Below are 23,745 nucleotides of genomic sequence, written 5' to 3'. Positions count from 1 at the left end.
GTGATTCTATACAGCTGGAAATAAAGTGGAGTTCAGTCACTCTGTAGTCACGGCTGCTAATGTTAAAAGTCAAAATCCCATCCTGTACAAGACGAAGCAGTAGGCTTTCATGAGCAGAAAGAAAGAACTTTGTTTTGTTAAAAAATTAGCTTTTGCGAAATAAAAAAGGTGGATTATGAAAACACACGAGATAGTGCACTCCCTCATCGTCTCACTACTGCCCAATTTTACTTCACCATGTACTATAATGTAATTAGGGCCTGAGCAACTATCCTCATGTCTGTTTCTGCAAGACGAGGCAGTCAACAGGAGCCACCACTACAAGGTGTTCAAGACAAAATTATATGTCAATGCTTGTATTCAAATGAGATGTTACAGCAAAACATTTGGAAAAGAAACAACTTTAACTAGGATTCAACCAACACACAGACCTCAACACCAGCATGAACAAACAAGGCAACAACAGGAGTAAATAAGATGAAACCTTGAACTCATTAAAGGCTTCCAACACATTACAGTTTGGGATGTTCATGGACAACCTTAAAACTCTTCCCTGGCATCTGCTTCTGCATGTTATTTCTCAAAGCCACCACTTGCCTGTGGTAGCTCTTATCTGAGACAGTCTGTGTACAGGAAGTCCAGCTTTCTCCATGTCCCTTTTATCCATGCAAATATCAAGCATTCCAACACCAATGGATATAGAGAAATGTTACCAGGTCAGTTGTGTTGCCATATGATTGATTGGTGAAAACAAATTTTTTTTCTTAAAAAAATGAGTTGATTCAGTTCACTAAACAGAGGAGGCAGCAGTTCTACCACTGGGTTATTGGAGACACAATTACAAAACAAGGATCTCTGCTGTGGTCAGGCGCATAGAAGTTTAAATTTAGGAGTGTTGGTCAGTGGTAGAGTGGCAATTCGACAAGATCAGATGAGAGGAGTAAGTAAATAAAGATATGCATTTTACTTTCAAATTTCTGAAGTGTCCTGAGGTTGTCTCATCTTTTCTTTGAGGTTGGCAAATCCTCCTGGACACCTGTATTCACCTGCGAGATATTCTCATGGAGGCAAGGTCCTCATGTCAGTGCCTGATCGCTACCAAAATGATGGTGACATTATCCGCAGAGCCCCGGCGGACTGCCTCACTGGCCAGTCTATTACACGCTGTTTCAAACTGCACGTCCTGCGCCGACTTCCCTGGCCTTGCAGTCAGAGTCTTGTCCTGTGGGTTGACACAAAGACCACCTGACTAAGGTTACTGAGGTTTACAACTCGGGTAAGCAGCTGATACAGACAAACCCCAGACTAGAAAACTCCTTGGTGGCCAGTTTGGAACTTTCTGTGGATTTGGAGGAGTAGGGTACACACGCGCTAACTGTTACTGCTGGACAAAATGAACCATGCAATTCCGGATGAAAACCCCAGGGGGATCCTCCTCCTTCGGATGCCTCACCAGAACACCGTGGCTGTGAAATGGGTGGCACTTATTACCCTCTTCAAAAGTGTGGCCTTTCTAGAGATTCCCACCTGTCCAGGGACTCCTGCTGTGCATATGAGGATGCTGGATAAATTTACAATGGGTTTTGGACATGAGGAGTATGAATAGCTTTACAAACTAATGTAGAGAGATAGGTGCCCTTGGAACCCATGTGCCTGAAACAAAGAGTCAGCCAGTAGATTATCCATCTTTTTGTCCCTGCCTTTTCTCATCTCTCCTAGGAAATAACATGCCAACGGATGGCAGATGAGGGAAGTCACCAGAAATGCACCCTCTGATTTTTTAAGAAGTATTATATTTATGCTCGATTAATGACAGGAGATTTGTGTAATTTTTTGCATTGTTTTAACGTGATTGACTTCTGCTCAGGAACATTCGGATTATTGCACTCGCACAGTTTACAGGAAACATTGGTCATGATCTTGGTGGCATGAGGAGCATGGGGCTGGCTTGATGGTGCAGCTGCTCACTTGTTGCATGTCATTTTGGTATGTTCGTAATAGAAAATGTATAACTCCATTCTGATCACAACGTCTCGGCCAACCCTGTCTACACCTGCCTTTTATAGTGACAGTTGATACTTTGCAAACACGGTTCCAGTAAAATTAATCTTCAACCAAGTTATAAAATGGGAATAATATTGAACAGTACCACCATGGTGTACCACCTTTCCCACTGACAAATGGAATAAAGACCACCCATTTACTCTCACCAGTTTTCCCTAACTTCACACACCATGGATCAGCTCTCCCTCAGAGCAATGTCAATTGGCAGGCTATGTTCAGCAAGTGTGTCAAGCTTCATTGCATGCTCTTTGATATTTTTTATTTCAGTCTTGTTTATGGGAGCCATCAGGCTCTTGCCAAGGAGGAACGTTGCTGCTGGATGAAGTAGAAGTAAAATGCAATGTGAGTGGGAAGACCCGAGCGGTGGGTTTGGGGAGCACTCGCTGCTCAGTCAGGAAGCGATCTGGCAGTGGCCCAGAAAGGAATGTTGTCAGTGGACTGGGAAAACCTTGTTCTCAGAACACAGCTGAAGCTGTTCAGTAAGGAGTCTAGTGAGATATATGTTGAATGGAGGTAAGCTTTACAAAATTCACCTAAGGAAAAAGCACCACTGATAGACCAGCAAACTGTACCTCAAGTATTGCTGAAACAAAGAGAACAGCTTCCTCCGGGGTGAATGCTTTGAATAATCCATCACAAGCGAGAAGAATAAACCTGTAAATGAAATAGAAAAATAAATCACACAATTGTCACAGGAAAGCACTGCGTCAGAAGCAGCGCTGATTTGTATTTGGACTAAAAGCAGCACAGCACATTTCCCTGCAGATTAGTTTCCATGGGCGGTGACACCCTCTCCAGTACCTCACTCATGAGGCTACTATTCATGTCTGAGCATTTAGTAGGTGCTAGAAACTGTGCCAAATGTCAGCAAAGCCCAAATTTGCTTAAAAAAACACAAACTGCTGGTGAAATTCAGCAGGTCTGTCATCATCTGTGGGAAGAAAGCAGAATTAATGTCTGGACCCCACTGACTTCATCAGAACTGTGAGCAGCTCGGAAAAAATGGTACTTATGCTGAAAAAAAAGGTTGGAGTGAGTGGATAGTTGGAGATGGAGCCCAGACGGCGATGGAGGGTTGGGGGGGTGGAGAAAGAGAAAGAGAGGGAAATTGAATATGTGATAATGAGAGCTGAGAGTAGGAGAAATGGGTAGGCTGAGCTTAATGCAACCCATGTCACAGGACTGGGTATGGGGGTCCAATTCTGTCTTTTATCTCCACTTCCCACAAGAGGCAAATTCCGCAGCCAGGTTTGAACTAGAAACTGGCAACGAGCCCCAGGGCTCAATCCACATTTTTGCAGGAGGGTGGACAAAAATTCCATCCCCTATTCCCAATTCCTCCGCCTCCGCCGCATCTGCTCCCACGATAAGACATTCCACTCCCGCACATCCCAGATGTTCAAGTTCTTTAAGGACCGCAACTTTCCCCCCACAGTGATCGAGAACGCCCTTGACCGCGTCTCCCGTATTTCCCGCAACACATCCCTCACACCCCGCCCCCGCCACAACCGCCCTAAGAGGATCCCCCTCGTTCTCACACACCACCCTACCAACCTCCGGATACAACGCATCATCCTCCGACACTTCCGCCATCTACAATCCGACCCCACCACCCAAGACATTTTTCCATCCCCACCCCTGTCTGCTTTCCGGAGCGACCACTCTCTCCGTGACTCCCTTGTTCGCTCCACACTGCCCTCCAACCCCACCACACCCGGCACCTTCCCCTGCAACCGCAGGAAATGCTACACTTGCCCCCACACCTCCTCCCTCACCCCTATCCCAGGCCCCAAGATGACATTCCACATTAAGCAGAGGTTCACCTGCACATCTGCCAATGTGGTACACTGCATCCACTGTACCCGGTGCGGCTTCCTCTACATTGGGGAAACCAAGCGGAGGCTTGGAGTCCGCTTTGCAGAACACCTCCGCTTAGTTCGCAACAAACAACTGCACCTCCCAGTCGCAAACCATTTCAACTCCCCCTCCCATTCTCTAGATGACATGTCCATCATGGGCCTCCTGCACTGCCACAATGATGCCACCCAAAGGTTGCAGGAACAGCAACTCATATTCCGCCTGGGAACCCTGCAGCCTAATGGTATCAGTGTGGACTTCACCAGTTTCAAAATCTCCCCTTCCCCTACTGCATCCCTAAACCAGCCCAGTTCGCCCCCTCCCCCCAATGCACCACACAACCAGCCCAGCTCTTCCCCCCCACCCACTGCATCCCAAAACCAGTCCAACCTGTCTCTGCCTCCCTAACCGGTTCTTCCTCTCACCCATCCCTTCCTCCCACCACAAGCCGCACCCCCATCTACCTACTAACCTCATCCCACCTCCTTGACCTGTCCGTCTTCCCTGGACTGACCTATCCCCTCCCTACCTCCCCACCTATACTCTCTCCACCTATCTTCTTTACTCTCCATCTTCGGTCTGCCTCCCCCTCTCTCCCTATTTATTCCAGTTCCCTCTCCCCATCCCCCTCTCTGATGAAGGGCCCAGGCCCGAAACGTCAGCTTTTGTGCTCCTGAGATGCTGCTTGGCCTGCTGTGTTCATCTAGCCTCACATTTTATTATCTTGGAATTCTCCAGCATCTGCAGTTCCCATTATCTCTCAATCCACAACTGTTAGCTGCCCTTTAGTGACTCTCCTCTGAAGTATACTAAACATTTAGAGGAGACAAATGGAAATGACAATTATTTCACAGCTATTATTAAATGCATGACCTGAATTATTTCAGTCACGAGACATGCAAAAGAATAAGACACTGTGGCCAACATTTCAGGAAGAATTTTGGATGAATTGACAAGTTCTGACAATGAAGATTTTAAGGTGGCTATGGAGTGGATGCAGCTTTTTAAATATATTTAATGCAGAGGTAGATAGATTCTTGATTACCACTGGGATTAAAGATTTATAGGAATATGTAGGAACATAGAGTTGAAGTTAAAATCTGATCAGCCAAGTGGCCCACTCTTATTCCTTGTTTGTATATCCATTACTGAGGTTTGGAGACGAGTTCTAACCTACTCCATTATTGCCTTCTCTCTCTCTTGTCTCGTGACTCTCAGGATGTGGTTAGAAATAGTTATTATCCTGTCACCTCTCTAGAGTATCTCCAATCTGAAGAATCTGCCTCATGTTGGAGGTGAAATTAGAAGAAATAAAGGAAATAGGAACAGCAGTATGCTATTCTGCTCTGCTCCACCATTCAGCAGGATCATGGCTGATTATCCTACACCATATCCTACTCCTGCTTTCGCTCCACACAGTCTGATCCTTTTAGTTGTATCACTGTGCCAATATCTAGCTCTTTTTTGAAGACATTTAATGTTTCGGCCCCAATCGCTTTCCGTGGCAGGGAATTCCACAGTCTCACTACTCTCTAGTGAAGAAATTTCTCTTTAATTCAGTTTTAAAAAGCCTACCCTTGCATTCTTGCACTGTGACTCCTGCTTCTGGACTTCTCATCGGGGGCATCCTTCCAATGATTATAAGTTATAGACTTGTGAGAGTTTTTTGGTTTCTATGAGAACCACCCCACCCACAACCTTCTAAACTCAAGTCAATGTTAAGTGATCTGGGGTCTCATGATACATCAGTCCTGTTGTCGCAGGAATCAGTCTGGTAAACGTTTGCTGCACTCCCCCCATAGCCAGAACGTTCTCCTCAGATAAGCAGATGAAAACTGCACACAATACTGCAGGTGTGGTCTCACCAGGGTCTGTACAATTGCAGTAAATCATCCAGCTACGAAGGCCAACATACCATATGCCATCATCATTGCCCAACGCACCTGCATGCTGACTTTCAGCAGCTGGTTGAAAAGGACAACGAGGTGTCGTTACACATTCCGTTTTCCCAATATATCACCAGATAATAAGCCACCTTCCTGTTTCTGTGGATGGCCTCACATTTATGAACATTCACTCAACTTGTCCAAATCACAGTGAATCTCTGCAACTCCGTCGTTCACGTTCTAACCCAGCCTTGTGCTGTCTGCAATCTTGGAGACATTATATTAAGTTTTGTCATCTAAATCATTAATATGTATTGTGAATAGCTGAGGTCCAAGTACTGATCCCTTCAATACTTCACTGTTCACTGACTGTCACTTAGAAAATGACCTAGTTATTCCTACTTTGTTTTCTGTCTGTCAGCCAATCTCCATCCATGTCGGTTAAAGTAAATTCACCAAAGTCCCAGAGGACCATAGGGCTGGATGTACTCCAATGGTAGGCTTTCAATATACACTTAATTTTACATGCTAATCTCGTAAATAGAGCCTTATTGTCTGAAAATAAAATTAAATCACATCCCCTGGTTCCCACTTATTAACTTTATAGTTTTAGCCTCAAAAAACTCTTATAGGTCGGTCCAGCATAACTTTCCTTTCATAAATTCACGCTGACTCTGTCCAATCCTGCTACTGTTTTCAAATGCTGTTGTTCTATTTTCAAAAGGGCAGAACTAGGTTAGCCTGATGCATGGCACAGTTGCCACTTACACTGTCGCATTTGCAATTCAAATGATGAACCATTTCATATCTTTTGTGCAACCATTCCTTCTTCAATAGCATGGTAAATGTCAAGGTGAGGAGATAATAATGGAATCATACAGTGCAGAAGAGGCCCTTTGACTTATCAAGTCTGCACTGTCAAAAAAATTCTTAAGTCTACACCAGTTCCATTCTCCACCGCTTGGCCCATAGCTTTAAATTTCATGATATTTAAAGAGCTCATCCAAGTAATTTTAAAAAAGATTCAACAAGACCTCATTGTCGGAAGCCAAGCTGGATGCTTTAAGACTGGTAAACGGATTTTTAAAGTTAAAATCGTGTGAACAGAATTATATACACTCAACAGTTAAGTTTAGGAATTTGATGATTGGTTTATATCCTGAATTGTCTCAAGTTTGGTAATGGACCACATCCCATAATCAAGCTTCTGCTGTGCCTTCCCTCCCGTGCCCCTGTGTAATTTGAACAGCCATTTCCTCCATATGCAATCTAGTCAATCTGAAACAGCAGTCACTGAAACATCAACAGGCTCCCGCCACAGCAGGACGTAAGATGGTTATCTGTTGCTGCCTCGCAAGCAGGTGAATGAGTCCCATATTTACACTTTAATGCTAAACCCAATTGAATGAACAGCAGAAATAGACATTTGTTGAGCCTGTCACTGCACATCATATGCTGTCACGAGGAAACCCACAACAACTTGATGAGCATAACAAGGTGAGGAAATACGGGCCATGCTGATGTCTGGTTGAGACAGGCAAGATAAGGGAGGGCTCCCATCCATTCTCACTCTCCTTTTCCCCTTTCCTCTGATACAGATGAAGTATCTGCTGATATGACAAATACCCAATGAATATGCAATGATGCTGTAGCCACAATTTATAAAAGGGACTAGGAATTTAGCTTTAAAAAGGTTGGTTTATTTTCCTTTCAGCTCCCTCCAGACTCTTGGTGCAGTGTTCTGGGAATCAGCGCCCCTCTTGTAACTCACTTAAATTGCATCCTTCACACTTGGGCCTAGCATGATTTGACTCTATCTAGGTTAACAGGCTAGCGTGCTGCAGCAGCTGTGGCCCAGGGATGGGAGTTCAACCCTCAGGGCAAGTTGTTCAAATGGAAACAAGAACAGAAATTGCTGAAAAGCTCAGCAGGTCTGGCTGCATCAGTGAAGAAAAATCAAAGTTAACATTCCTCAGAAGGGTCAGACCTGCTGAGCTTTTCCAGCAACTTCTGTTTTTGTTTCTGATTTACAGTAACTGCAGTTCTATTGTTTAATATATTGTAAAAACGAAATCAATAAATTAGGCCACTTCTAGGCTGATGCGTGAAGGAAAATGCTGCATCCATCTGAGACCTTGTCGATGCTACTAAGACAGTAATTTTTAAACTTTTTAAGTTGTGGGTTGAAGTGAGAAAACCCTTGTTTTAAAACAGTTCTTTCGAGGATCGCTGCATGTTGTGAAAAGTAAATAACTTATGACACTGATGGTAAGCATTATGCCAACCGCAATGTACTGACCACCATAATGTTCATATAGATCATCTCTGCAACACAAGATCAGGAACCACCGAACTGCCTTCAGCCTTCCTTCACCCATAACCTACTTTCCCATGAGTGTGTAATAAAAGGGTGGGGACAGTTTATAAGAGGATTAGAGTTTTAATTTGCAGTGATAATATGACAACTGTTTACTTGTAGCTAGAGTCTAAGTACTTCTAACACCTGGATCTGAAAATCAAGTAAATTGGGAAATGTTGGGTACTTATTTTAAAATCTTTGACTTTTATGACACCCTCTGGGGTAGTTCACTGGAAATCGAGCCCCACTGTTCCTGGAGTTGTGACACCACTCTTACCTGGTCTGACCTACACGTGAATCCACACCAGCCTGAGCAGCTTAATGATATTGCTAAGTCTCCAGCAAACCATTTAGCTGTATAAAAAAAACCAATAGGATGAATGTTAAATATGATCCCAACATCTTGCAAAGTAGAATTTTTTTAAAAACCCTGTCCTATGGAAGGATTAAGTGATTAGTACTCAAAACCAGGAATCTAGTTTCATTGTTAATTCTTTTCTTGAGTCTAAAAGACATTGAAGCCAGATGTAGGAGCTCAGTGGGTGGCACGGTGGTTAGCACTGCTACCTCACAGTGCCAGGGACCTGGGTTCGATTCCACCCTCGGGCGACTGTCTGTGTGTAGTTTGCATATTCTCCCTAAATCTGCGTGGGTTTGCACCTGGTGCTCAGGTTTCCTCCCACAGTCCAAAGATGTGCAAGTTAGGTGGATTGACTATGCCAAATTACTGAGTGTTCAGGGATGCCTCGGTTAGGTGCATTAGCCATGGAAAATGCAGGGTTACAGGGACAGGCTAGGGGGAATACATCTAGGTGGGATGCTCTTCAGAGGGTTGGTGTGGACTTGTTAGGCTGAATGTAGGGATTCTATTCTATTCCACTGATATTCATGCAAGTTAATTTAGGAAATTTCAAGAACTGAATCCAAGACCTCTTTAGTGATTAATACATTTAAAAAATCCTCCCCTCCTAGTTACTTTTGTTGTTTTGGCTCCCTTGCATTGTGTATAATCCCCAGCTGGCAGCCTCGAACAGTTGGCTGCTTTTCCTTATTTGAAATAGTCATTGCCTGGCAGGTAGGTGGACCAAAATTACCTGTCACGTCACTTCAGCTTTCAAGTTATGCCTGTCCTGTTGCAAGTTGGCTTAGGTTGTTTCATTACTAAATGAATTGTGAATAAAGCTAATCATCAGCAAATGAGCCTCCCAGCTTGACAGCAGAAGAACTGTCAATAACGCAGCAACCAAGCATAGTGAGACTTAAAACAATTCACTGAAGAACTCCAAAACTATTCCTCTGGAATTACGATTAGCCACTGATAACAATGACAATCTTCCTTTATGTCAGGTTCAATTCCAGTCATTGGAAGATTTGATTTTAGTTTTCCAAGGCTGTCTTAATATTAAGGGCAACTACTCTTGCCCACTCTTTTGCTATTTTGCTCTTGCATCAGTTCATGGATCGCTATCTTACTTATATCTGGACAAAAACAATTCTTGGGGAATCCAAACTGAGTTTTACTGACAAGGGTATTGGTGAGTGGGTGTTATTTTTTATGATATCAGATTGAGAAATGAACCAAGGACAGTAATTGGCCAGCTTAGACCAAGCTTATGCTTGACGGTTGAACATGTCTGGGCAATCCACCATCATGCTGGGGAGATGCCAATGTCATAGTTGTACTTGAAAAGCTTGGCTAAGGTACATTGCGTGTATACAAGTCTCAGTACTATCACCAGAAGATTGTCAGGGTGCCAAAAGCAATTCCTTCGAATACAGTGGAGTTTAACACGCAAATGCAAAGAAGAAGGCTGAAAAGATCATTGGCATTATTAGCCTAGAACGCCCACCTCAGCAACTGATCCTGCTTGGCCTTCTCCCATCAACACAAAGCTGCTAGTGCCCTGTCAATTTGGAATAGTCCATGCGACATTAGGAGACGATTGGCTTTGCAAACGCCCATTACTCATCCATACGTATTCTTTTTCTTCTGACTTGGTATTCTAAACTACTGGCTGTGATTTGAGTTGGAGCAAACAGTGAATTCACTAAAGAACCTGCATTGCCCTAAGTGTGAAATTCACAAAAACTGACTGTGAAATATGTACCCAACATTTGAGCAAACCTGTGATTCTGTCTGTCTGATTAGGAAGGCTGTTATAACTCAGTTAAATGGTAAGTTTTTTTAATGACGACAACTAATCGGGCCAGCTGCATTCTGCTTTCATTTAGGGTGGTATGAAACCCCTTTTGATTATGTGGTCTTTTGATGTCTCCAACTCCACAAGATTGTTTTACTTCCTTCAAAATTGATCCTTCAACCAAATAACTAATTATTGCCTTTTGAGGGGTGGTTTATGACTCAGGAATTCTGTTCTCGCACTTGATGCAGGCACTTACTTGGGGAGGCAATGGCCTAGCAGTATTATCACGAATCTATTAATTCAGAAACTCATTAAATGTTCCTTCAGGGAAGGATATGTGCCATCCTCACCCTGGTCCGGCCTACATGTGACTCCAGACTGACAATGCGGTTGATTCTCAACTGAAGTGGTCTCGCAAGTGAAACCAGTCAGACCACCCGGCACTGATCTACGCATCAAAAGTAACAACAGCAGAAACATCAAGGAGGATTTTGCAGGTTTGACAGAGCTAACATCTGGAGGCTAGTGCTAGCTGTCTCAGAGACTAAATCAAGCAATAGCCTGGCATTGTCGTATTCATGGAATCATATCTTACAGGCAACATCACACCCACAGGCCAGTCCCAGCAGAGGCTACGGTGCAGCGGCATACAGTCAGGAGGGAGATGCCTCTGACGTCCTCACCATTGACTCCACGCCCCATGAAACTTCCTGTTGATTACCACATATTGTTCTCTCTTGGCTGATGAATTGGTACTCCTCCACGTCGGAGGACACTCGGACGAAGCACTGAGGATGGCAAGTGTGCAAAATGTACTCTGGTTGGGAGATTTCAAAAGTCCACTGCCAACAGTGGCTCAGCAGCAGTACTACTGATTGAGCTGATCTGGACCTAAAGGACATAGCCGCTAGACTTGGGCTAAGGCAGATGTTGAGGGAACCAACAAGAGTTAAAAACATACTTGACCTCAACCTTACCAATCCGCCAGTTGCAGATGCATCTATGACAGTATCGGCGAGAGAGACCACCACACAGTTCCTGTTAAGACAAAGTCCCACCTTCATATTGAGAAAACCCTCTATTGTGTTGTGTGGCACTATCACCATGCTAAGTGGGAAACATCTCTGAACAGATCTAGCAACTCAAAACTGAGCATCCATGAGGCACTGTAGGCCATTAACAGCAGCAGAATTGTATTACAGCATAATCTGTGAGCTCATGGCTCAGGGTATCCACCACTCAACCATTACCATCAAGCCAGGGGGTCAACCCTAGTTCAGGGAGTGCAGAAGGACATACCAGGAGCAGCAACAGGCCTACCTAAAATGAAGTGTCAACCTGATAAAGCTACCAAACAGGACTACTTGCATGCGAAATAGCATAACTAGCAAATGAGACAACACTAAGCAATCCCATAAACAACTGATCAGAATTAAGCTCTGCAGTTCTGCCATATCCAATCGTGCATGGTGGTGGACAATTAAACAACTGACTGGAGGAGGCGGCTCCACAAATATCCCCCTCCTCAGTGATGGAAGAGCCCAGCACATCGGTGCAAAAGACAAGGCTGAAGCATTCACGGCAATCTTCAGGCAGAAGTGCCAAGTGGATGATTAATCTTGGCCTCCTCCAGTGGTCCCCAGCATCAGATACCAGTCTTCAGCCAATCCAGTTCACTCCACATGATATCAAGATACAGTTCAAGGCATTGGATACTGAAAAGGCTATGGGCCCTGACATTGTTTCTGTAATAGTACTGAAGACTTGTGCTCCAGAACTTGCCACTCCCTTAGCCAAGCTGTTTCAGTGCAGTGAACAATACTGGCATGTACTCAACAATGTGGAAAATTGTCAAGGTATATCGTGCTCACCAAAAGCAAGATAAACTTAACCCAGCCTATTATCGTCCCATCATTGTCCTCTCATGATGAAAGATATTATCAACAGGCTATCAAGTAGCATCTGCTCAGCAATAACCTGCCAGGGCTACTCAGTTCCCGACCTCATTACAGCTTTGGTTCAAATATGGACAAAACAGCTGAATTCCAGAGATGGGGTAAGAGTCACAGCCTTTGATATTAAGGCAACATCTGAGAGTGTGGTACTAAAGAGCCCTAGCAAAACTGGAATCAACGGGCATCAGCAGCAAATTTTCTGCTGGTTGGAGTCATACCATACTCTCAAGAAGATGGTTGTGATTATCAGAGGTCACTCTTCTTAGCACCAGGGCATCTCTGCTGGACTCCTCAGGGTAGCATCCTAGGCCCAACCATCTTCAGCTGTTTCATCATTGACCCTCCCTAAGTTCAGAAGTGGGGATATTCGCCAATGATTGCACAGATGTTCAGCACCATTTGAGACTTGTTAGACACAGAAGCAACCCAAAATCTGGACAATATCCAGGTTTGGGCTGACAAGTGGCAAGTAATAAGTAACATTTGTGCCACACAAATGCCAGGCAATGACCACTTCCAATAAAAGACAACCTAATCATCACCCATTAATGTTCAGTGGTGCTACCGTCACTGAGTCCCTCAATATCAACGTCTTGGAGGTTACTATTGACCAGAAACTCAAACTGGATGCACCATTCAAATAAAATGACTACAAAAGCAGTTAACGGGCTAGGAATACTGTGGCATGTAACTCCCGTCCCAAAGCCTGTCCATCATCTATACAGCACAAGTCAGAAGTGTGATGGGCTGTACCCCACTTGCCTTGTTGGGTGCAGCTCTAAAAACACTCAAGAAGCTCAACACCGCCCAAGTTAAAGAAGCCTGCTTGATTGGCATCAAATCCACAAGCATTCACTTCCTCCAACACTTTTGTTCAGTAGCAGCAGTGTACACTATCTACAAGATGCACTGCAGAATTCAAAAGATCCTTAGACAGTACCTCCTAAACTCATAACTACTACCATCTAGAAGGTCAAGGACAGCAAACAAATGAGAATGTCACCTTCAAAGTTCTCCTGCAAGACAACTCACCATTCCTTCACTGCTGCAGTGTCAAAATCCTGGAATTCCTGCCCTAAAAGGTATTGTGAGTCTGCCTATAGCACGAGGACTGCTGTAGTTCAAGGCAGCAGCAGCAGCAGCTCACTACTACCTTCTCAAGAGCAACTAGGGACCAGGAATACACGCTGGGAAGCCAGCGATGCCTACATCCATGAACGAATAAATTTAAATAACAACTTTATTAGGAATTTTTTTTGTGAAGTTTAAATATTTTATGATCTTACTATCAAAAACAGCACACTTCTTACATGCAGATATAAATCAAATGGTGGACGTTATCTTGGATCACCTGAGCTACTGGTATGTCTGGAGTTGAAACATTAACATCTTATTGGTCATGGTGTCGATTAGATACAAGGTGATTATTATTCAATTTTTAAATGAGCTGTTCCCACCCCTGTTCAGGCAAGCGACTGCTGATAATCCAAACTCTATGGAATAAAGGAGTCAAAACCACACTAAAATAAACTTCCAGCCTAGAAAATATTTTTGGTAAAGGGAAGTTTGTGCATGAACTGTATCCATTGATGATTTAGGACTGTATGGTCAGCGGGTCAGGCTATAAGATCATAAGAACAGGAATAGGCTATGCCATTACAAGCATAAGATCATGCATAAGCCTATTGGTCCCAACTCCACTCTCATACCTGCCCCAATTAACCCATCAGTCTATTAATAACAGAACAAACTTTGAATAAAAGAATTTCAAAACCTAACCAATCTCGTGGAGATGAACGTCCTCCTCAATTCCACCTTCAATTGGAGATCCTTTATTTTAAAACATATTCTCTTAGTTCTAGAACGCTCTACTTCAGAAAACACCCTTCTCACCATGTACTCTAAGCTCCCATAGAATCTTACCGAAACAGAAAAGATCATCTCTCATCCTTCTAAACCTCAATGGATACAAGCCTGATCTGTTTAACATTTCCTTACAGTCCAACTTTCCATCCTAGGAATCAGTCAAGTGAGGCTTCTCTGAACTGCCTACCTACACAACAGTATATCCTTCCTAAAGTGAGGTGTCTTGAACAGTGGTAACAAAGCGTGAAGCTGGATGAACACAGCAGGCCAAGCAGCATCTTAGGAGCACAAGAGCTGACGTTTCGGGCCTAGACCCTTCATCAGACAGGGGGATGGGGAGGAAGCAACTGGAATAAATAGGGAGAGAGGAGAGTATAGGTGGGGAGGTAGGGAGGGGATAGGTTAGTCCAGGGAAGACGGACAGGTCAAGGAGGCGGGATGAGGTGGTAGGTAGGAAATGGAGGTGCGGCTTGAGGTGGATGGAAGGGATGGGTGAGAGGAAGAACAGGTTAGGGAAGCAGAGACAGGTTGGGCTGGTTTTGGGATGCATGGGGGGAGGGGACAAACTGGGCTGGTTTAGGGATGCAGTAGGGGGAGGGGAGATTTTGAAGCTTGAGAAGTCCACATTGATACTATTGGGCTGCAGGGTTCCCAAGCAGAATATGAGTTGCTGTTCCTGCAACCTTCGGGTGGCATCATTGTGGCACTGCAGGAGGCCCATGATGGACATGCTGTCTGAGGAATGGGAGGGGGAGTTGAAATGGTTCGCGACTGGGAGGTGCAGTTGTTTGTTGCGGACCGAGTGGAGCTGTTCTGCAAAGTGGTCCCCAAGCCAGCCCAGTTCTTCCCCTCCCCCCACTGCATCCCAAAACCAGCCCAGCCTGTCTCGGCTTCCCTAACCTGTTCTTCCTCTCACCCATCCCTTCCTCCCACCTCAAGCCGCACCTCCGTTTCCTACCTACCACCTTATCCCGCCTCCTTGACCTGTCCATCTTCCCTGGGCTGACCTATCCCCTCCCTACCTCCCCACCTATACTCTCCTCGCTACCTATTTTGTTTTCTCTCCATCTTCGGTCTGCCTCCCCCTCTCTCCCTATTTATTCCAGTTCCCTCTCCCCATTCCCCTCTCTGATGAAGGGTCTAGGCCCGAAACGTCAGCTTTTGTGCTCCTGAGATGCTGCTTGGCCTGCTGCGTTCATCCAGCTCCACACTTTGTTATCTTGGATTCTCCAGCATCTGCAGTTCCCACTATCACTGTCTTGAACTGTCCATGGTTTACGAGGTGCAGCCTCAATAATGCCCTGTACTGCTACTTTTATCCCCATTTTTCAACTGTCCTCCTACAATAATGGTGACATTCCACTTGCCCAAATTTCTTGCTTTATTTAAATACTAACTTTGTGATACATGTACAAGGACACCCAGATCCCTTTGTGTTGCAGAATTCTGCAGTCTCTCTCCATTTAAATAATATTCTGCTTTTATTCTTCTTCTTCCTGAAGTGGACAACCTCTCATTTCCCCACATTATACTCTCTGCCAATTTTATACCCACTCATTTAAGCAATCTATATTATTTTGTATCCTCCTTACAACTTACTTTCCTGCCTATCTTAATGTCATCACCAAATGTAGCCGCTATAGATTCAGTTTCTTTATCCAAGTCATCAATATAGTTACAAATATCAGGGGCGCCAGCACTGACTCCTGGGGTACACCTCTAGTTACAGTTCACCAATCTGAAAAGGATTCTGTTTTCTATTTGTTAGTCTCTCCTCTAATCCCAAAATAATGACCTTTTTTTCTAGGATCAGTAACCTTCTATGTACAGCCTTGTAAAATACCTTCCAGAAAGCCAAATATATCATCTCCTCTTATTCACTCTGCTTGTTAGGTGCTGAAAAAATTCGAATGATAAATTTGTCAAGAATGACTTCTTTTGCACAAATCCTTGATAATTTTGCCCGATTAATGATTTTCCAAATGTTCTGCAACTACCACTTCACTAACAGATTCTGGCATTTTCCCAAAACCAGCCTATAGTTTTCTGCTAAACATCTCCTTTCTTTTAATAGTGTTGTTACATTTGCTGATCAGGGAACCTCAGGGACCTTTCCAGAATGTATGAAATTGTGGAAATTAGAATCAATGTCTCTACAGAATATATAACCCCATTAGTCTTCTTAGTACTCTTACCCCTCCCCCCCCACCCCAGCAATAGCGATTATTTTAAGTTCTTCCCTTTTGCACCTGTATTTTTTTTTAAAAGAAAGAATGTAGTCTTGGGATGATTTTTGAATCTTCCACTGTGAGGACATATTTGAATATTTAATCAAAGTCACTACAATTTCCTCCCTTTGCAATCCTCATTCCTGAGTTTTACTCAGGGATCAAAGCTCACTTTCACTCTTCTTTTCCTTTTTATACACGATGAAACTTTTACAAGCTGGTTTTAAATTTCTCGCTAGTGTTCTCTCATACTCTAATTTCTCCTTTACTTGGTGGTAAATAAGTAATCCTTTGCTGGTTTCTAAAATGTTCTCTATCCTCTGGGCCACTGCAAATCTTTGTGACATTGTATGTATTACTTTTTCAATCTGATACCATCTTTTATTTCCTTGCTAATCATGTACAGCACTTTCTTTCTCAATAGAATCTATCTTTATACAAAGTTACTACATATGTGCTTAAATGTTTGCCATTGCTTCTCTACCATCGTGACATTTAACCTTCTGTCCCAGTTCACTTAACAGTCAGAGTTGTACAGCGCGGAAATAGATCATTCAGTCTAACTCATCAACACAGAACTGATTATCCTAAACCGATCTAGTCCCATTTGCCAGCACTTGGTCCATATCCCTCTAAAACCTTCCTATTCATATTCTCATTCAGATGCCTTTTAAATGTTGTATTGCTGAGGTGCCTTCACCACCTCCTCTGGCAGCTCATTCCATACATGCATTACTCTCTGCCCCTTTTAAATCTTTCCTCTCCCACCTTACACTATGCCCTCTAATTTGGGACTCCCATACACTAGAAAAAAACTTGGCTTTTCATACCCTAATGATTTTATAAACCTTTATAAAGGTCACCCTTCAGCCTCTGACGCTCCAGGGAAAAAAGCCCCAGCCTATTCAGCCTTTCCCTGTAGCGCAAACCCTTCAATCTTTGCAAATCTTTTCAAGTTTAACAATGTCTTTCCCATAGCAGGGGGACTGGAGCTCAACGCCAACGTGGACTTCATATTCTTGTAACCAAGACATCAGTTTCAGATTTATACCTCTTACCCTCAAACTGAATGGGAAATTCTATCATGTTATTGCTACTCTTGCTGAGAAGATCCTTTATGCAGAGATCATTAATTAATCTTGTCTTATTACACAATCATGACAGATATGTTCCCTAACAGTTCTCAGAAACTGTCCTGAATATACCAAGAGCTAATCCTCAGTTCACACTTGCTAATTTAATTGGTCTGGTCTTTATGAAGATTGGACTCAGCCATGGTGGTTGCAGTATTCTGTCCTACATTATAGTTGCTGACCTACAGCATAGTTGTCATTAAGGAGCCAAAATCTACTCACAACCATGACTTTTTGTTTCCACTCATTTGTTGGATTCAGGTATAGCTGGCTGGGCCAGCACGTAATGCCTGTCATAAGAACCGAAAGAATGCTGGGATGTTTTAAATCAGAAACAAAAACAGAAGTTGCTGAAGAAGCTCAGCAGGTGTGGCAAGAACTGCAAAGAGAGGTTAACGCTTCGGGTCCAGTGATGCTTCCTCAGTTCAGAGGAAAGGTCACCAGATCCAAAACGTTAACTCTGGTTTCTCTTCATGGATGCCGCCAGATCTGTTGATTTAGTGCCTGCCCCCCAGTTATCCTTGAGAATATTGTGGTGAGCCGGCTTCTTGGCCACTGATGTCTATGTGCTGTAAGTTGGCCCACAATGCCGTTCGGAAAGAAATTCCAAGATTTTGACTTGGTGGAAGTGAAGGAATGGTGGGTGATATACTTCCAAATCAGAATGGTAAGTGGCGTGGAGGGGAACTTGCAGGTGGTGATGTTTCTACATAACTGCTACCCTCGTCCTTCTAGACGGAAGTGGCCGTGGTTTTGGAACATCTGTGAATCTTTGGATTTCCGCTGTGCATCTTGTACACAGTACACACCGCTGCTACATTGATGGAGCGGATGCATGGTCAATCGAACAGGCTGTTTTAACTTGGATGGTGTCAAGTGGAGTGTTGTTGAAGGTGCACAGTTTCTTATTTATACGCAAATTAACCTTGAACCAAAATCATCTCTCGTCACTTTGCTATCTAATCCTTTGCTAGTAGAGCTACCCCACTTTCTTCTCTTTGTATTATCCTTACTGCATATCAAATACTCTTGGATGTTCAGGCTCCAGTCACGATAACTTTGCTACCAAGCCTTGGTTCCAGGAATCACATCATATCATTCCATGATTCACCAGCTGTTCCTGTGACAGCATTTCACTCTGTGGGATTCAGCGGGCCAGTGGCTCAGGCATTCAGTACTCCTCCTAATCCTACTGCATTGGCCCTGCTTGTACTCTGACCCTAAAGTTGGAAATAGTACAATAACTTGTTAACACTTTGGGGCTGAAACTCTCTAAATTGATCACCTACAGGGAAAGAAGGAAACAATCGTATGTCTATAACGATAATAAAATACTGTGGATTATTAAAACTCTGAAATCAGAACAGGAAGTACCACGAACACTCATGCTGTCGGACATATCCTGTGGAGACAGAAACTGAGCTAACGTTTTCATTCAAATATAACTTCTTCAGAGATGAAGGTAGAAATATGGTGCTGCTGAAAGAGGGGAGAGGAGGACGACATAGGATCTGAGAGATTACACGACAAAAAGATGTTGTGATAAAAAAAAGGCAAAACGAGTGGCAATGATTCGAGTAAAGAAACAAATATTAACCAGAACGAATGGGAATAACTGAACAATTAGCAGCTCTGTCCAAAATCAAAATCTTGAAAAACAAGATTCATACCGACATGTGGAAAAAGTACAGGATCAAAATGAGGCACAGAATTCATGATTTCTGAAAATTTTAGGCTCAATATTGAGTCTAGAAGCCTCCAAAGTGTCCAATCAGAAGATGGGGTGCAGGTTTGCACATTCCAGCAGATGTTTGCGACAGGACAAAAAACAGAAATGGGAGCACAGAATTAAAATGCCAAGAAAGCTGAAACTAGGTCACATTTGCAGATTTTGCTTTTATTATTCATTCACTGATGTTGCAGGCCAGAATTAATTGCCCATCCTTAATTGCCCACATGGCTGAGAGTCTGGAATTACATTTTATGCCAGACCACTTAAGGATGGCAGATTTCTTTCCCAAAAAGACATTAGTGAACGAGATGGGGTATTTTCCCAATCAACAATGGTTTCATGATCATCATCAGACTCTTAACCCGTGAAGATTTCTTAATCTTGAATACAATTTTTTAAAGAAAGTCTCTAAAGTCTCAGAAGACAGCGAGTGGTAGTAGAAGGAAAATATTCCGCCTGGAAGTCAGTGGTGAGTGGGGTTCCACAGGGCTCTGTCCTTGGGCCTCTACTGTTTGTAATTTTTATTAATGACTTGGATGAGGGGATTGAAGGATGGGTCAGCAAGTTTGCAGATGACACAAAGGTCGGAGGTGTCGTTGACAGTATAGAGGGCTGTTGTAGGCTGCAGCGGGACATTGACAGGATGCAGAGATGGGCTGAGAGGTGGCAGATGGAGTTCAACCTGGATAAATGCAAGGTGATGCATTTTGGAAGGTCGAATTTGAAAGCTGAGTACAGGATTAAGGATAGGATTCTTGGCAGTGTAGAGGGATCTTGGTGTGCAGATACATAGATTCCTTAAAATGGCCACCCAAGTGGACAGGTTTGTTAAGAAAGCATATGGTGTTTTGGCTTTCATTAACAGGGGGATTGAGTTTAAGAGTCGTGAGATCTTGTTGCAGCTCTATAAAGCTTTGGTTAGACTGCACTTGGAATACTGCGTCCAGTTCTGGTCGCCGTATTATAGGAAAGATGTGGATGCTTTGGAGAGGGTTCAGAGGAGGTTTACCAGGATGCTGCCTGGACTGGAGGGCTTATCTTATGAAGAGAGGTTGACTGAGCTTGGTCTCTTTTCATTGGAGAAAAGGAGGAGGAGAGGGGACCTAATGGAGGTATACAAGATAATGAGAGGCATAGATAGAGTTGATAGCCAGAGACTATTTCCCAGGGCAGAAATGGCTGGCACGAGGGGTCATAGTTTTAAGCTGGTTGGTGGAAAGTATAGAGGGGATGTCAGAGGCGGGTTCTTTACACAGAGTTGTGAGAGCATGGAATGCGTTGCCAGCAGCAGTTGTGGAAGCAAGGTCATTGGGGCCATTTAAGAGACTGCTGGACATGCATATGGTCACAGAAATTTGAGGGTGCATACATGAGGATCAATGGTCGGCACAACATTGTGGGCTGAAGGGCCTGTTCTGTGCTGTACTGTTCTATGTTCTAAATTATGTTTCATGAATCAGTTACCCTGTCTACAATAGATCTCCACACCAACAGGGAAAACCACAATGTGAGCAGCGAACAATGAATAATAAACATGTGTATCACTGCTTCCCCACCTGGGAATACTTACAGCCTTGGACAATGAACAGACAGGTAAATGGGCAGATATCACATTTCCTGCACTTGCATGAGATGGTGCCATGGGAAGGAAGCACAATGTAAGGGGTGACTGAGGCGTGGGCCAAGGTTTCATGAAGAGACTGGTTTCTTTAGAATGCTGACAGAGGAGGGGAGGGTGTGTTTGGTGGTGTGCTTTAAACTTGAGGCTGGTGGAGTGGAAAATGATGGTAAGGGCACTCCTACCCTGGTTCTCAGAGGAAAAAAAAGGGGGAGGGGGGGGGGCGAGAGGAAAAAGTGCAGGAAATGGGCTAGACACAACTGTGGGCCCTGTCAACCATGCGGGCATGGGGGAGTAGCTGGTGTTGCTGTGATCATTGATTGAGGAGAAAGGGAGACATATCAAAAGCACTGTTACGGAACAACACATCATCGGAACAGATGCAACAGAAAGAATGGAATAGAGCCGTTCCAGAAACAGAGTGTGAGGAAGTGCAGTCTGTAGTGATCATACTGAGCTCAGCCAACAGGACGTCAGACTACGACTTCCCTGACTGGACCAAATTAACAGCCCCAATCAGAGAGCCCTGGTAAACATATAAAAAAGGGAAGTGTCAGATACATTGACACTCTGATAGCTGACTCTGAATGAGGCAGTACTGAAGTCAAGGACTGTGCATGTGTAAATAGAAAGTGACTTGGTGACGGGATACCGGTCTCTATGGAGTTATTTCATAGTCAACGCAGCTGTGATAATGGGTAGGCCGATTATATTAGTAGACATTCTATTCCCAAAAGGTAGCAAATTTGAGGAAGAGAAAGGAGGTATCGAGATGGGCAGTATGATGGCAGAAGAATGGGGCTAATTAGAAGTAAAGACGACATCATCTTCCAGTTCTATATCAGAACAAGAAACGGGTTTCAGTGAAGTTGCTGAGTACTGAAAAAAGTGGAATGGGAGTAGAAATTTTGCACATGCCTACTAAAAGGAAGTTGTAAATTAAACCAAGTGGATACCGATAGCCACGATTTTTGTTTGAAAGGAGCAATGGGAAAAAATTACAAAATTGAGAATAAATTTTCAGCCAGCCAGACAGGATGGTTATGGATGGAGACTGGTGGGGCCTCTGTCAAGGAAGAAGATCCTCCAGACATCCTGGCTGGGGAGTTGTAGTGTTTTGGATGACAGTGAAGAGGAGATGGATAGGGTAGAAAACTGGGACATTCTTGACATGAGATAGGGAGCAGAACAGTGGCAAGTGTATGTGGGATGAAATTGGGCAAGGTGAGAAAGAAGCAGCACCCAGATGGTAAGTTACAGGTTCATTAAAGCAGGAACAGGCTGAAACAGTGAGTTTACAATGATAGTCCTGTTTGTGGATTTTGGGGAGCTGGAAGTGGGCTATTTAGGGTTGGGCAACTATGAGGTGGTTAGCCATGGAGGGAAGATCTCCAGGAGGTGGAAGCCAGTGACAACTTTGGAAACAGGAAGTTGAAATTCAGTGGCAGGCTCATGGTCCTTGGAGAGGGAGGAAGCACTGTCTGAGAGTTGGCACTCTGCCTCTGCAAGGCAGAGGCTGGTACACCATCCGACAAAAGCACCAGCCTTGACAGTAGGTTTGATCATAGCGTGTGAGCCATACCTGAGGGAAAAGCATGCAGCAAATTCAGAGACACAGGTTAGAGCAGCAGAAACATTTACACACTGGTTGTTCTAAATTAAAACATCAAGAACGGGCGTGAGACCAGAAAAAAGGGGCAGAGGTGGAGACAGAATACTAAAGTCAGGAACCACTGGGCGGCTTGAAGACTCCTACGCAAAGTGACTACAGTGAAGAACGTGGTGGAAGAGGAGTTCAAAATTATGCTGAGGCGGAAACTCATTAATGTAGGGTGAGAAGGGGAGACCTTTACAAAGCAGTACGTTCAGTGTGAAAGAGGAAAGGTCAAATGGCGCTGTGAGTATATGGTAAGAGGTGTATTTAGAATGGATGGGGTCAGACAGAAGCAAAGCAGAAGAAGCGCATTGGTATCCATGAAGTATTAAAGTTTGGGCTCCTGAACACACAAAAGGAAAAGAAAATGATTTTTGTTAGGGTGGCAGAGACAAGAATTTTCAAAGCTATTAATTTTTGTGCCATTCACACTCACTGAATAAATGTTTTATTTCTTTACTACAAACACTCCTGTAACCTTTGCCTTCTCTCCCATGATATTTTTATCATTCGATCTCTTCTAAGTACCCCATTCCAGATCTTCCTCTGCTCTCCTTCCCAGCTTCAAATCACATAAAACCCATCATATTCGATCTGAAAGGTTAACTGTTCCTCTCTCACCTAACCCTATTTCACTGTGTTTTCCCACCACAGATGCTGATTCCCAACTTGGGATGGTGGTGCAGAAAGTAACATATGCTGTTCAATGCACTGCTGTCCTAGGGAAGATTCAGGTTGGCATAGGGATCCCGCTCACTACATATTCTCTCAGCCCCAAACATCTTGGGCACAAAGAGAATCAAATCTCAAACCTCTGACCCATTGCAGGTTTCTGACTCCCGTATCAGAAAAGGCAGGATGTCACTCCGATGGACCTTACCTTTTTCATGCCAAATGCCTCCATTACAACACTACAACCATGGGCTGCAATCACGCATCACAGTATTGGCTTTTGTCTTTGTTCTCAACACAGATTCATTCTCATAAAAATGTCCCAGCTGGTTCCAATACGCAGAAATGTTGCGTCTAGCTGGGTACCCAAGGGTAGAGTTCAGGCTATACAAAACATGAAGGTACTCTGTCTGTTTATTTTCTTAAATACCATTATTTGCATTTCTCTTCTCCCACTCAAATTTCAAAAAGTGTTTCCTAGTGCATCTTGTTCAATTTGGTGATCCAAACAAAAACAAAGACATGTAAATAAGCCAGAGAGATAACAAACAGTAAACCATCATGAGAGATTAATATC

The 23,745-nt window shown here is 43.7% G+C and overlaps 1 protein-coding gene across 2 annotated transcripts in view; it reads right to left on the bottom strand.

Annotated features, from left to right (window-relative positions):
* Positions 1-473: 473 nt before the first annotated feature.
* ilkap (integrin-linked kinase-associated serine/threonine phosphatase) overlaps positions 474-23,745 on the bottom strand; it is a 46,923-nt gene continuing 23,651 nt past the window's right edge. For both annotated transcript variants that reach the window (XM_048542809.2, XM_048542810.2), the window contains 2 exons: positions 2,637-2,718; positions 474-1,222 (listed from right to left, as the gene is read on the bottom strand). In XM_048542809.2, coding sequence (XP_048398766.1) covers positions 1,082-1,222; positions 2,637-2,718 — 223 coding nt within the window. In that variant the 3' untranslated portion in view covers positions 474-1,081. The remainder of the gene's footprint in view (positions 1,223-2,636; positions 2,719-23,745) is intronic.

The sequence above is a fragment of the Stegostoma tigrinum genome, chromosome 14, assembly GCF_030684315.1.
Source record: "Stegostoma tigrinum isolate sSteTig4 chromosome 14, sSteTig4.hap1, whole genome shotgun sequence".
Classification (NCBI taxonomy): domain Eukaryota; kingdom Metazoa; phylum Chordata; class Chondrichthyes; order Orectolobiformes; family Stegostomatidae; genus Stegostoma; species Stegostoma tigrinum.
The sequence above is the reverse complement of the archived record's forward strand: the minus strand, read 5'-3'. Positions and strand labels throughout refer to the sequence as shown.